Source organism: Pantherophis guttatus, chromosome 8, assembly GCF_059756535.1.
Source record: "Pantherophis guttatus breed Tessera chromosome 8, ASM5975653v1, whole genome shotgun sequence".
Lineage (NCBI taxonomy): Eukaryota > Metazoa > Chordata > Lepidosauria > Squamata > Colubridae > Pantherophis > Pantherophis guttatus.
Window position 1 is genome coordinate 31,431,755 of NC_142070.1, and position 13,845 is coordinate 31,445,599.

At 41.4% G+C, this 13,845-nt stretch overlaps 1 protein-coding gene across 2 annotated transcripts in view; it reads left to right on the forward strand.

Annotated features, from left to right (window-relative positions):
* Nucleotides 1–1,030: 1,030 nt before the first annotated feature.
* Nucleotides 1,031–13,845, forward strand: part of TBC1D9 (TBC1 domain family member 9) — a 54,913-nt gene continuing 42,098 nt past the window's right edge. For both annotated transcript variants that reach the window (XM_034442964.3, XM_034442965.3), the window contains exon 1: nucleotides 1,031–2,235. In XM_034442964.3, the coding sequence (XP_034298855.2) occupies nucleotides 2,109–2,235 (127 nt within the window). In that variant the 5' untranslated portion in view covers nucleotides 1,031–2,108. The remainder of the gene's footprint in view (nucleotides 2,236–13,845) is intronic.

Sequence of the window (13,845 nt, forward strand, 5' to 3'; positions counted from 1 at the left end):
GCAGCAGACTAAAGTGCTGTTAAATAGCACTTAGCTGCCAGCTGCCTGCAATAACTGCGAGTTCAAATCTCACCAGGCTCAAGGTTGACTCAGCCTTCCATCCTTCCGAGGTAGGTAAAATGAGGACCCGGATTGTGGGGGCAATAAGCTGACTTTGTATAAAAAGAATACCGCTTGGGGGGGGGCCGAAAGCCCTACTAAGCAGTATATACAAAAAGTATGAAGGCTATTGTTTTATGCATTGTAAGCCACCCTGAGTCTCCGGAGAAGGGCGGCATATAAATCGAACCAATAAATAAATAAATAAATAAATAAATAAATAAATAAATAAATAAATAAATAAATAAATAAATAAATAAATAAATAAATAAATATTCTCAAACATATAAACTATTATGTAGGAATATTAGCAAAGGCACAGAATCAAAAATTGCTAGGTGTTTCCACGCACAGATGCCTAAAAGCTGTTATCTGTGGCTACACGAAAACCGCAATGATTCAGACGGCCACCAGATGGCGGTAAAGACCTTGGATTTCATATCTCTGCTTCTACCTAGGGGGTTGGTCTAATTTTTCTCGTCCAGTCTAATAATGCTGATTAATTGTATTTGTGGAGGACGAAGGTTTTGTGTGCTTATAGGGTTGTTGTTGTTGTAGCTTTTCCTACGTCAATATATTTTATCCCTTGCCAACACCTGCTCTGAAGAACAGAAATGACTTGGATAAATTCACCGGGCTCGTAGAATAAGCGACTGGCAAGGCAGTCCGGCTTAGAAACTGAAATGGGCGATTACTTCTGATTTACTACCGTCCCGCCGGCCCCTTCTGTGGGCAGAAGAGATGAGGGGGGGAGAAAATGTGCCTCTTCCTCCGCATTCCCCTTCATGAAACCACAAGCTCCCTGCCGGGGCTCCGCAAGAGGCCCTTCGGCCGCCGCTTGGGTGGAGCTTGCGGGCTTGGAAGCCAAGGCAGGGATCTGGAGACCGCGTGACCAGCTCTTGGGATTGCAGGAAGCGCCAAGCCAACCACCGCGCTCTGCGCAGGTTGTTCCAGCCGAGGCCACGCCTCCTCGGAACCTGGCGCGTCAGCCCTCCGGAGGCGATAGGCTCGGCCGGGCGATGGAGATCCGCAGCGTTCCAGGGTGTTGCTAATCGGTGCCATCCCGGCCGGGCAGGGATGGGCGATCTAAGCGATCGCGAGTTTAGCAACCCAGCGGAGGATGCTAATTGCTGAGCTCTTTCGGCTCGGCGGGCGCTGGAACGAGGGTCGCCGGTCGTCTCCTTAGCCGCCTTTAAGCGACGTCCTTTGTCGGACGGTCAGCGTCCCCTTTTCGGGGGAAAAAGCTTTTCGGGGCCAGCCCGGTGTAGGTTGGTCGTGCGCCTCTGAGGCGGTGGGTTTTCAACCCAGTGAGATGCGGGGGCGATAGGTAGGACGCGATCGTCCGAAATCCCCGGGGTGTTTTTTGCGTAACCCGTGCCGGGGACACTGCGGGGTTTGCCAGCTCCGAGAGGCGCCGACGCACGGAGAGGTGGAAGAGGAAGGACGGGCCGATCCGAGCCGGGCAGCTCTCTAGCCTCCTCCGTCTTTATACCTGACCTTGCCTCGCATATAAGCGGCGGGGAAATAAGCGGTCTTGGCAGGCGAGACGGTTTTTCCCGGGTTGGTTTTTTTTTTGGCTCGGGAGGTCATTCCGAACCATCGGCCTCTTCCCCCCGTCTGGTTCTGTGATCGAGTGCGGTCCCCGTCCTGCCACCGCATCCTTCCCGGGGCTCTTCTTGCCATGAGCTGGCTGGGAGATGGCGTTACCGCCCGGCAGGAGTGAGGCTGGGCGGGCTCTGCTCTGAGGTCACCGCTCGGCTTGTTCCCGCGTCCCCGTCCCCCCCTCCCCCCGACGTGATTCCCGAGCCTGAGAGCTGCTCGGGCCGAGGACGCGGGGATGCCGCGGCTCTTTCTTGCTTCCCTCTTTCCCGATGAGCCGTGCTTCCGTCGAGCTGCTGGCGGCGCCCCTCCGGGCTGGGCAGGGCGCTGAGGGAGAACGGAGGCTGCGTTCTTGAGAAGCGTCCGCCGAAAAGAAGCTTCCCCCGGCTGCCTTTGTCTTGGCCGGGAGGATGTGGGTGAACCCGGAGGAGGTGCTGCTGGCCAATGCCTTGTGGATCACGGAGCGGGCCAACCCTTACTTCATCCTGCAGAAGAGGAAGGGGCACGGAGGAGATGGAGGCAGCGGAGGGATCACTGGTAAGAGCAGCCGGCTCCCCTCTGGGAAAAGGGGGCGCTCAGCCCTTCTTTTTCAAGAAGACAAGCCTCCTGAATTCAGGGGGGCTACTCATGAAGAGGCCCTTGTGGGCTCCATATCCTGTGTTGATCTAGCTCTTTTGGGGGGGGTGGGTTCTTATTACCATTGATGGTGGGGGGAGGGGGGCTATATATGAAGAATTTGGTTGGTTCTCCCTGAGCTCCTTTTTTTGCTTGCAGACCTTACATTATCCAACAAGGTAACAATGAGGTAATAACTGGAAAGCAAACCCCACTCTCACTCACACTGATGTTACCCAGTCAAGGAATACAATACAATACAATACAATACAATACAATACAATACAATACTTATTGTCATTTTGAATGTACACTAATTGGCCTACATTAAAATGAAATTTCATTGCATACAGCTCTCAAAGGGTGATCACCTCCAATAGACACTACATAACCATGACAGAGTAAATAAATAAATAAATAAATAATGGAATGTCTACAACCTAACAACTAAGCCTAGACAGCACCAAGGACTTCACAATTCAACCCTGAGCTACTGAGCTGTATATTTTCTATAGGCTATATAAGATTTAAGCATTTAAAGTTGAAAAAGTACACATCTCTTAAACCAGAGGTAGGGAACTATGGCCTCTTTATGACTTGTGGAGTTCAATTCCCAGAATTGAAGTCCATAGGTCATAAAAGGGCCATAGCTTCCCACCCCATCTTAAACAAAACTGAAAATGACTGCTTTATTTTCTTCCATTATGTCTTTTGGATATATTTAGACGCTTTGCTTGAGCTTTGCTAAAGCTTCTACAATCTTCAGATATGTTGGTCATGAAACTCCCAGCCAAAAGCTCTGGTAGGGACTCTGGGAATTGTCATTCCAATGTTTTTGGGAGGCATTAGGCTATGGAAGGTTGTAATTATGTACAGTAATTACTTGCAGTATTATTTTGGGCTGACAATTTTATTGTTAATTATTATTTCCTTTTTCATTGCACAGAAAAACGTTGGGAGGGGAATTTATGACAATTCCATAAAATCCCTGGGATTATTATTGACCTTGTGTAGGAAATCTTTAAAAGCTCTGTTGATCTCCCTGAGAGGTACTTCCAAGTACTTATACAAAGAGTTTGGTGTACTTATTCTGCTTTGAAATTCTTTTGTAGTTTCATCTTCCAATGTTCTCTGTGAAAGTTCCTTGTCTTTTATCTTGCTGTAAATGTGGTGTATCGGGTGTAAAATTGCCTAAGGTCACAGAATTAAAACTGCCTTGTAGAATAGACAAAAATGAGTTCTGAACATCAGGGTTTAAAATGGTTTAGGATCTTTTCTGTTTGTGGGACAGGGTCCTTTTTTATTTCTGTAGTTGCAGTGTCCCAAAGGTGCTTTTTCAAGAGGCAACTGGACTTTCTGGTTTTTCTTTGAAGACGTTTCACTTCTCATCCAAGAAGCTTCTTCAGCTAAGAAGCAAAAACATCTTCAAAGAAAAACCAGAAAGTCCAGTTGCCTCTTGAAAAAGCACCTTTGGGACAACCATGACCTAGATGACTGAGAATCTCCATAGACATGTAGTTGCAGTGGTTCAGACCCACTTCTACACTTGGTTCGTGTTACAAGCAATAATCCATAACTAGAGAACTCTTTTTGATTTAATGGTTTATTTTGGTGGTCATCATGGCTACCATGTTTAGAATGTTTATTGAATAATTTTGCTTCCAGCATTGGGAAGTCAGAAAGATAAATACATTTCAGTCTTCTTGTATTTATGTTCAGTCTTACATAGATATCCATGATATTACTAGCTTTACAATACAGAAAAAAGAAATAGAATTGTCTAATTTTAGCCCAGATAAATTATGTAAGAATAGCAGAAGCCTAAAGGAATGTTAATACTGTTATTCTACCATTTCAGGTAAGGTACCCTGTTTTCCCTAAAATAAGACCTCCCCGGATAATAAGCCCAATCGGGCTTTTGAGAGCATGCGCTAAAAATAACCCACCCTCCAAATAAGCCCTCCCCAAAAATATTTAAACGCATGCGCAGCCGGTCCCTGCCATTTCCTGTGGTTAGGGTTAGGGAGACAGAGCTGAAAATCAGGTAAGATGGCAAGAGGAGACCTGTCTTGCTCCACGTGCCCCAAAATAATAAGACCTCCCCGAAAATAAGGCCAAGCGCTTATTTCGGAATTCAAAAAATATAAGACAGGGACATATTTTCAGGGAAACACAGTAGTACACATGTTTTACGCATATGAATGCTTTTTCTTTTTAAGGAATTTTAATTTGGGTGGCTTGGAAACCTTTTGTAAGAACATTCTTAATTTGTCCTTTTCATTTTGATATTACATTTTCTTTAAAATGGCTATATTTATCATCCCTTTCATTCAGTGTGTTATCGTTATTATGGGCAGTTACCATAATGGAACTCAAGGGTATGCTTTAAATGGTTTCTTTCTTGTTTCTTGATCTGATTTAGTTCGTATAAAAACCTGAATGGTAGCAATAAGATCACATAATATTGCTGTTAAAATGTGGGATCATCATAAATAATTCAAGAAGCTCTTCAAGGTGACTTCAGATTCTTACTACAAAAAAAATATTCAATTTATAGCAGTTGTTTCTGTCTTAGATACCTAGCCAAACTGAACAGTGATTCAAACAGTGCCATGCCTGTAAATTAAAGAACAACACCTCTGCTGACAGTATCTGCAGGCGTTGTATTTTGTTTTTAGTGTTTTATTAACATATTGAAAATAATATAGTGTTCTACGGGTGAATAATTCAGTCTATTTCTGACCATTATTGCATAATAATAAAAGGCTTGGAAGACTCTGACTTAGCTTCCTTTTGGAAAAAAAAAACCATCAGTGATATTCTAGCAGAGCATACAGTAATTGTTAAGATAAGGGCTTATACTCATGTGTTTCTATGTTATATGAAAATGTTGAAATATTTGAATGAATGAACTGAAGGAAGAATCACTGAATCTGAGAGGTTTAATGTTTGAGGGGGATTTTTCAGAATTTCAAGTGAAATAGATCCTGAAAGTATAAAGTGCTTAGCTGTAGCATTTTTCATATAATTTTCAATTAAAATGTGAAAGCACTTGGTTTTCATATAAAGGATTCCAGACTTAGCCTCTGATAGTTTCTAGTTAAAGATCTTTGATAGTAAAAGAGGGGAAAGTGGTTTACTTGTTAGAGCTGCTACCAAGAGACACAGGATTCAAATCTTTCCCATAACCTTTAATAGTACATTCAAAGTAAAAATCAAACAAAGTTTTAAATTATGTAAGCTTTGTGTTTCATGGAATAGGATTGAATTTTCAACATTTGGATTTTTAAAGGGGCTGTCTATCTTGTGCGATATAAGGATATTTGCAAGAGAGATCTAAAGGCCTTGGGAATGGACATTAATGACTGGGAAACCTTGACCTCCGATCGTTCAGCTTGGAGGCTAAAGACGCAGCATGGCCTTCTCCAATTCAAAGAGACACTTGTTCGGCAGGCCGAGGCAAAGAGGCAGTTCTGGAACCAGCGAAACCTTGGGGCTGGGCAGGGGACAGAATGTATCTGCCCTCAGTGTGGAAGAGATTGCCACTCTCGAATTGGCCTTTTTAGTCACACCAGATGCTGTTTTAGGACAACTTTCTAGTGAACGATACCATAGTCTTTTGAGACTGAAGGTTGCCAATGCCAATGCTATCTTGTACATACAGTGCATGTACTGCATGTAATCCATGTAGTGGATTAAACAAATGAAGGATAATTGTACATATTAAGTCTGAGGTAAACTAGAAATTAAAATAAGAGTTTGACATAGATATCTCATTGCTTCTATTTTAGGGATTCTCAGCTGCTTTCAAATATTGAGTACAGGCAGTCCTCTACTTATAACCCCAATTGAGTCCTAAATTTATGTTGCTAAGTGAGATGGTTGTTAAGGGAGTTTTGCTCCATTTTATGACTTTCTTTTGCCACAGTTGTTGTGTGAATCACTGCAGTTGTTAAGTTAGTAACAGTTTCCTAAGTGAATTTGGTTTCCCCAGTGAAACCAAATTGCTTTTGCTTTTCAGAAGGTCACAAACATGACCCAGGGATACTGCAAAGGTCATAAATACCAAGCATTTGACTTTTGATGGTGTGACCATGGAGATTCTACAATGGTCATAAGCAGGGATGGGCAAATATGGCCCCTTTATGACCTGTGGACTTCAACTCCCAGAATTCCTGAGTCAGCTTGGCTGTCTCAGGAATTCTGGGAGTTGAAGTCCACAGGTTGTAAAAGGGCCACAGTTGCCCACCCCTGGTCATAAGTATGAAAAAACCATAAGTCACTTTTTTCAGTGCCATTGTAATTTCGAACAGTTACTAAATGACCTGTCAAGGACTACCTGTAGTTTATCTGCCCAAGTCTACATTCAATTTAGACTCAGACAAAGGCCTCTATTTACGGAGCCATTTCTTTGGAATGAATGGTCATATATATTTCCATATATTTATGATAGCAGCTGATTCTCATCGTCTGGTCTATGAAGTAGTTTATTATAACCTGGGTATGTTCCAACAATTGACAGCCTGTGAAATTATGCCAGAAATCTTTCAAATGCATTGTGTAGGTATGAAGCAGTAATTAGGACTGAACTGTTTCCTTCTGTCTGTCTATGGAGATTCTCAATCATCCAGGTCATGGTTGTCAGAAAGATGCTTTTTCAAAAGGCACCTGGACTTCCTTGGTTTCTTTCCTTGAAGATGTTTTGTTTCTCATCCAAGAACATTCTTCAATTCTGACTGAACGGTTGGGGGGGTGGGGGGTGGAAGGATTTATATTCCTTGCAGTCATCTGGTTGTTATCACTCTGGGAACATAATCATGTGAAGTTTTCAACACATGAAAGAAAGGTGAAAGATTTATATGATCTGAAGAGAGTATATGCTGCAAATAAATGAAATGAAATGTCAATATTTTTTCCATGATGCAGTCAACATCATTTTAAAAGAAATTACTAATAAACACTTAAAAGAAAAATCCAAAATTGTATGGAAGGATCTGCATCTCTGTAATTCAGCTACTTTCCTACCCTGTAACTTCCCATTTACTGGGCAATCTGGATAGCCTCTGAAGTTGATTTTAAAAGAGAATATGTGGGATTGAGAGAGAGGAGCAGAAGAACTCACTTCCTTACAGTTCTGCTGATAGACAGTTATCACAGCAGAAGCTGACACTGTATATTCATGTATATTCAGTTCCCTTTTCCTTGCCTTTTTGAATTGTTTATATTGTCAATTGACAATATTCACTGCTCTTCAGTTTACTCGACATAAAAATATATGACTGCTCTAATCCCTCCTGCTTCTGAACAACTTTTTACCCAGGGAATACACTAATTCTATTCTGCTCTTTCTAATCTGCTAAGAAAATTTTGAAATGCCTGTAAACTTCAGCAGAGAAACTCAAATTCTATGATTCATAAGCCATTTAATCATAAATGAAATCTAGAAAATCATAGTTATTCCATACATTCCCATGCTCTTTCTGCTTAGCAGGCATGATATTTTCATATTTTCATTGCATGATAGTTCCATTCCAAATTATTTTGATTGTTCCAAATTCAGCAACATTTGATGGCAAAAAATAGATGTATATGTAAATTGCTAATCTATCAAATTTTGTACACAACATTTCTGTGATTTGTAAGGCAAATTATTTTATATCAGCTTTCAGATCACCTGAAATCATCAAAGTGGAATAAATTGCTGAAGACCAAATAACTATATAGTCTGGCTGAAACCTCTAAAGCTTTATGCTTTAAAAGAACAGTAAAAGAGCTTACAGGAAATATTTTTTGGAACTTGTTTGTCTATTTCTTATTACAAAATGTTGCTTTTGCTAAATAGCACATTTTGTAAACAGTTGTTTTTGCTTCAAGTAAAATCCAAACTAGCAGATTTGTCAGTCTTAGACATCATTCTGTTTTCCTTCTGACTTCCCTATTGACTTTGCTTGCCAATTCCCCAAAACACTGCAGCTGTCCTAAATACATGCCTATTGCTGAGCATCCAAATTTTGGTCATGTGACCCGGTGGATGCTGCAACAGTCATGTAAAAAATGGTCATAAGTCACTTTTTCAGTGTTGTATCTTCGAACAGTCACTAAACAAATGGCTGTAAATTGAGGAATACCTGTAATAACTTCCATATTATTTATTCATAAATAAATAATATTCATATGGAGTACTATATTCCATGTAATTTATTACTTATGAACGCTCAGTACATTAGGAAGTTTCATGTACAATTCCATGAAAAGATGTCTTAAAGTTGCCAAGGTTGAAAAACATTGGATAAAATTTTCCCCACCTCTTATTTGTAGCTGCAGTTTTCTCATGACATAACATCATAATATTTTGTGTTCATCATTCCATACATTAGTAGTCAATAGGACTTTGGAATGCACATGTGATTTAAGACACTTTTAAGTTTACTGGTTATTAAAACTAGAGTAGATATTATGGGAAGGTAATAGAACATCTGACAGCTGTGGCTAGGGGGGCCTTTGCACAGGTTCACCCGGTGCACCAATTGCGACCCTATTTGGATCAGGAGGCTCTCCTCACAGTCACTCATGTCCTTGTCACCTCACGGTTAGATTATTGCAACGCGCTCTACATGGGGCTACGCTTGAAAAGTGTTCGGACACTACAGTTGGTCCAGAATGCAGCTGCGCGAGCTGTCATGGGTGCACCTAGGTACACCCACATTACACCAATTCTCTGTGAGCTGCACTGGCTCCCTATTGATCTCCGGGCACAATTCAAGGTGTTGGTTATTACCTTTAAAGCCCTACATGGCTCAGGGCCAGGTTATCTTCGAGACCGCCTTCTACCGCATAGCTCCCAGCAACCGGTAAGATCCCACAGAGTTGGTCTCCTCTGGGTCCCGTCAGCTAAACAATGCCAGCTAGCGGGCCCGCGGGGGAGGGCCTTCTCTGTGGCTGCCGCAGCTCTCTGAAACCAGTTACCTCCTGAGGTCCGGACCATCCCCACCCTATTGGCCTTCCGAAAAGTGGTGAAGACCTGGCTTTTTCGGCAGGCCTGGAGCCGTTGATCTCGCTTTGCGATCTTGTGAGATCCGGCCATGAATGGTGTGAATGGGTTTTAATGTTTTTAATTTTTAAGTGTTTTTATAGTGATTTTTTGAGTGTATTGTGAGCCACCCTGGGTCTTTGGATAGGGGTGGCATATAAATTAAATAAATAAATAAATAAATAAATAAATAAATAAATAAATAAATAAATAAATAAATAAGTATTGCCAAAATACTGTTTCCCAAAAATAAGACCCAACCGGAAAATAAGCCCTAGCACAATTTTTTAGGATGCTCATAATATAAACCCTATCCCAAGAATAAGCCCCAGTTAAGATCCAGGGGTGAAATCCAGCAGGTTCTGACAGATTCTGGAGAACCAGTAGCGGAAATTTTGAACAGTTCGGAGAACCGGTAGCAGAAATTTTCAGCAGTTCCGAGAACCGGCAAATATTACCTCTGGCTGGCCCCAGAGTGAGGTGGGAATGGAGATTTTGCAATATCCTTTCCCCAGGAGTGGGAGGGAATGGGGATTTTGCAGTATCCTTCCCCTGCCTCACTCACCAAGCCACGCCCATCAAGCCACACCACGCCCACCAAGCCACGCCCACAGAACTGGTTGTAAAAAATTTGGATTTCACCACTGTTAAGATCATCAGTCAGATGGATGCATTTAGTACCGTATTTTCCTGAAAATAAGACCTAACCATAAAATAAGTCCTAATGCGTGTTTGGAGCAAAAATTAATATAAGACCTGGCTTTATTTTGGGGAAAACATGGTACTATGTATTTTAGACTTTCAGATTTCAGCTTTCTTCTTTGTAAAAAATATGTATGAAAACACTTTTACCTTTTTTTATATATATCCTTGGATAGACATCCTTCCTTTTATCTACAGAATTGTCTAATGATACGTAAACTGATAGCTTGGTATGAAATTATATGTAATAATAATTAGCTGTATGAATGTACAGCTTAGTAATTTTTTCTTTGAATACTTGGTGAATGTGTCTATGTGTCATGTGTTAGTTTCTAAAAATAAAATGTTACACACTAAAAAAATAAATGATGCTTCTGAGCAAGAAAAACATGTTTATCAGTCATAACCTGGATTTTGTGTATACTAATTACAGTATGTATACAAAATAAACATTATGTGCAGCCCTCCTTTTGTTAACAGGCTTGCGAAATTACAAATAAGAGTCCAAATGTCTACTAAATCTGGGCTGCTGCTGCAAAGTTCAGCCTTGGACCCTCATTTTTATCTGTATTGGAGGCAATCACTAGGACAGAAAGAATGCAACAAATATTATTTTTTCTCATTTTTCCCATATCTAGGAAAAGAACCTAAACTCACCATTTTTTCATTCCAATGAAGATGAAGCTTCCCTCCAGTTAAGCTTAATTCTTACTGACTTCAAGTATTAAGTAGGTGCAAACCTGCTTAGTGGCGTTAGATAGCATTCCATATTTTCAGTGGAAAATAAAATGTGCTCACTATGTTTGCCCTCTGAGCAGCATAGAAAGGGTTTATGTGGTATTAAGTTGTTGTCATCTTCTCTCCTCCAAAAACATGCATAGAAATGGTAACAGTGGATAAACCTGCAAAGAGGCATGCTGAAAGAATCTGCTAATCTCTGTTAACACCTACTGCACACAGCAGTAAATGGTTGGATTGGCTCCATCCTTCTTAGCCTTTCAGAAAGTTTTAAAGACATGTCTCAACTCTCAGGCATTTGGCCAGGATGTTAGATGACTGAAGATATGAGTTATGTAGATAGCCTCAGTTATAGTGTGTTCTGTTGCGGTTGGCTTTAGTAGTGTGTTTCCAATTTTAATGAATTGTGAACAGCCTAGAGTCACATGAATAGGATGAGCAGCCATGTACATTGTTTAAATAGATTAAAAGCAATAAATTATTTGGCAATAAATAAATGGGTGAGAATAGCCTCCATTTCCACTGTTGTTGTTGCTGTTGTTTTTTTATTCAAAAAATAATGCATACCAATTTTGAATCACCATGTAGTTAAATTTGTAACAAGGTCTTGGCCAGGCTACAAATGAGGGCCTCCGGGAGCCTTCCTGATCTGGACTGTATAGTCCAGTGATGGCTAACCTTTTTGCCATTGCGTGCCGGGGGGGCAGGGGAGGTTCACACATGCACATGCCCACACCCATAATTCTATGCGCCCCGCCCCTGAGGATGTGCACGCCCCCCCAGCACACAATTGCCCTGTAGGCCCATTTTTCTTTCTCACCTGGCTCCAGATCCTCTATATGAGTCTAGGGAGGGCGAAAACAGCCTTCCCCACCCACTCGGAGGCCCTCTGGAGGCTGGGGACAGCAAAAAACATCACTTCCTGTCCAACCAGAAGTTGGGAAACGGGCCATTTCATGCCTCCAGAGGGGAGGTGGGGAAGGCTGTTTTCGCCCTCCCTAGACTCATAGAGAAGATCTGGAGCCAGGTGAGAAAGAAAAACAGGCCTTCCCCACCCCCCTGAGGCAGCCTGTTTCCCTGCTTCTGGTAGGCCTAGAAGGCCCCAAAAGGAACTGAGCTTGCGTGCCCACTGATATGGCTACGCGTGCCACCTATGGTACACATGCCATAGGTTCGCCATCACAGATATAGTTTTTTAAGCCAACATCACCTAGTTTGTTGGAATCTAGCATTGTTGATGCTGAAAAGGTGTTGGCAGTTTTTATGCCAGTAGCTGCCCATTGAAGTATTTTAAGAAGATTATGACCTTATGATACTTAACATTGTATTTTGCCATTTTGTAGGATATTTTGTTATTATTTTGTAATGAATAGAATAGTTGCCTAACATCTAAAATAATTTCTTCAATCATTTCTTGAGAAGCACTTGAGGCCAAACTAAATATTATGTTAGTTACATGTATACATTTAGACAGCATGCTTAAATGAGAATATTGGGGAAAAAGCAGGCAGGAGATTTGCTCATAATATCCTCTATGACAGGATCCCTGCATCAGTTCTTCATTGTAAATAATCGCCTCTTGTGATTTTTGCTGTGAAAATGCTGATCCTTGGGCACAAAGTATCATATAAACAACTCCAAATCAAAAATTTGTGGGTTTTATGATATTCTTTATATCTGTACTAAAAGTTATCAATGCTCAAAATTTGCTACAAGATGAATGTACAGTACTCGGTGTCTCAGTGATCAGCAAATATAAGAAAACAAGGGGATTGTCATCCGCTCTTGATTCAGAAATTTAAGGAAAGTCTCTCTGCACTAGGAATTAAGAATATTGGGCAGAAATCCAATATTCTTGGATTTTTGGATTCTTGGAAATTCTGTCTTGTCTTCCCATGGAGCCTTATTTTCCTTTTAGCCACTGAGATCAGATTGCAGCCATAAAGCTTGAAAATTACTTTTTCAAGTGAAAACCGATATTTTCATAATATTGCATAAGTGAATTAAATGTTTGGAGTTCATTCACAAACATGTAATCTAGCTCAAGATTTTCAATAAATGGATTGTCTTGCTTGTATTTCTATTGACTTGCTTATCCCATTGATTTCCAGTGGGTCTACCAAAGCTTCTTCTACAGTTACAACATATAGTAGGCTAAACTGCAGCCTGTTAATGTCACCTATAATTGTTAGCTTGTGGGCAGGCCAGTGACCATTGTTTTGGTTAACAATTATGTGTGTGCCCAGGCAAAATACTCTGCCAGATTTGGCAAACTACATAATGGCAATTTGTATGGCACAAAATAGCTAACACCAGACAGCTATCCTGTCTCTTTCACTCATATATCATAGGGATATATGTAATATGGGGTCATTTATCTTGATACCAAGACAAATATCTCACATGAATCCACTCCCTAACCTCCATGGTAAGCTAGCTGAGACACCAACTCTCTCCTCACCTAAGATGGACACTTGAGAGTGAGTAATAAAAAGTGGAGGGTAATGTGGATGTTTTCCCACACTGCAGCTGTAGGACTGGGTTTAAATGACACAACAGCCTCCCCTTACCTCCTCAGGTACCATCAAGTATCTTTTTCTGGTTGGAGAAGAAATGTTGGTGGGCAGCAGGATTAGTTGACTTGGAGTATGGAGGTGTTGCAGGGGTGAAATCCAGCAGGTTTTGACAGGTTCTGGAGAACCGGTAGCAGAAATTTTGAGCAGTTCGGAGAACCGGTAGTGGAAATTTTGAGTAGTTCGTAGAACCAGCAAATACCACTTCTGGCTGGCCCCAGAGTGGGGTGGGAATGGAGATTTTGCAATATCCTTCCCCCAGGAGTGGGAGGGAATGGGGATTTTGCAGTATCCTTCCCCTGCCATACACACCAAGCCCCACCAAGCCACGCCCACAGAACCGGTAGTAAAAAAATTTGGATTTCATCACTGAGGTGATGGTTGTAGAAGCAGCAGCAATGATTTCTCTCTTAGGTTCCAGCTATACTTGCTCAAGTTAAATATTCTCTTGTTCATGACAGCCAAATACCAAAGGAAATGGCCCGTGGA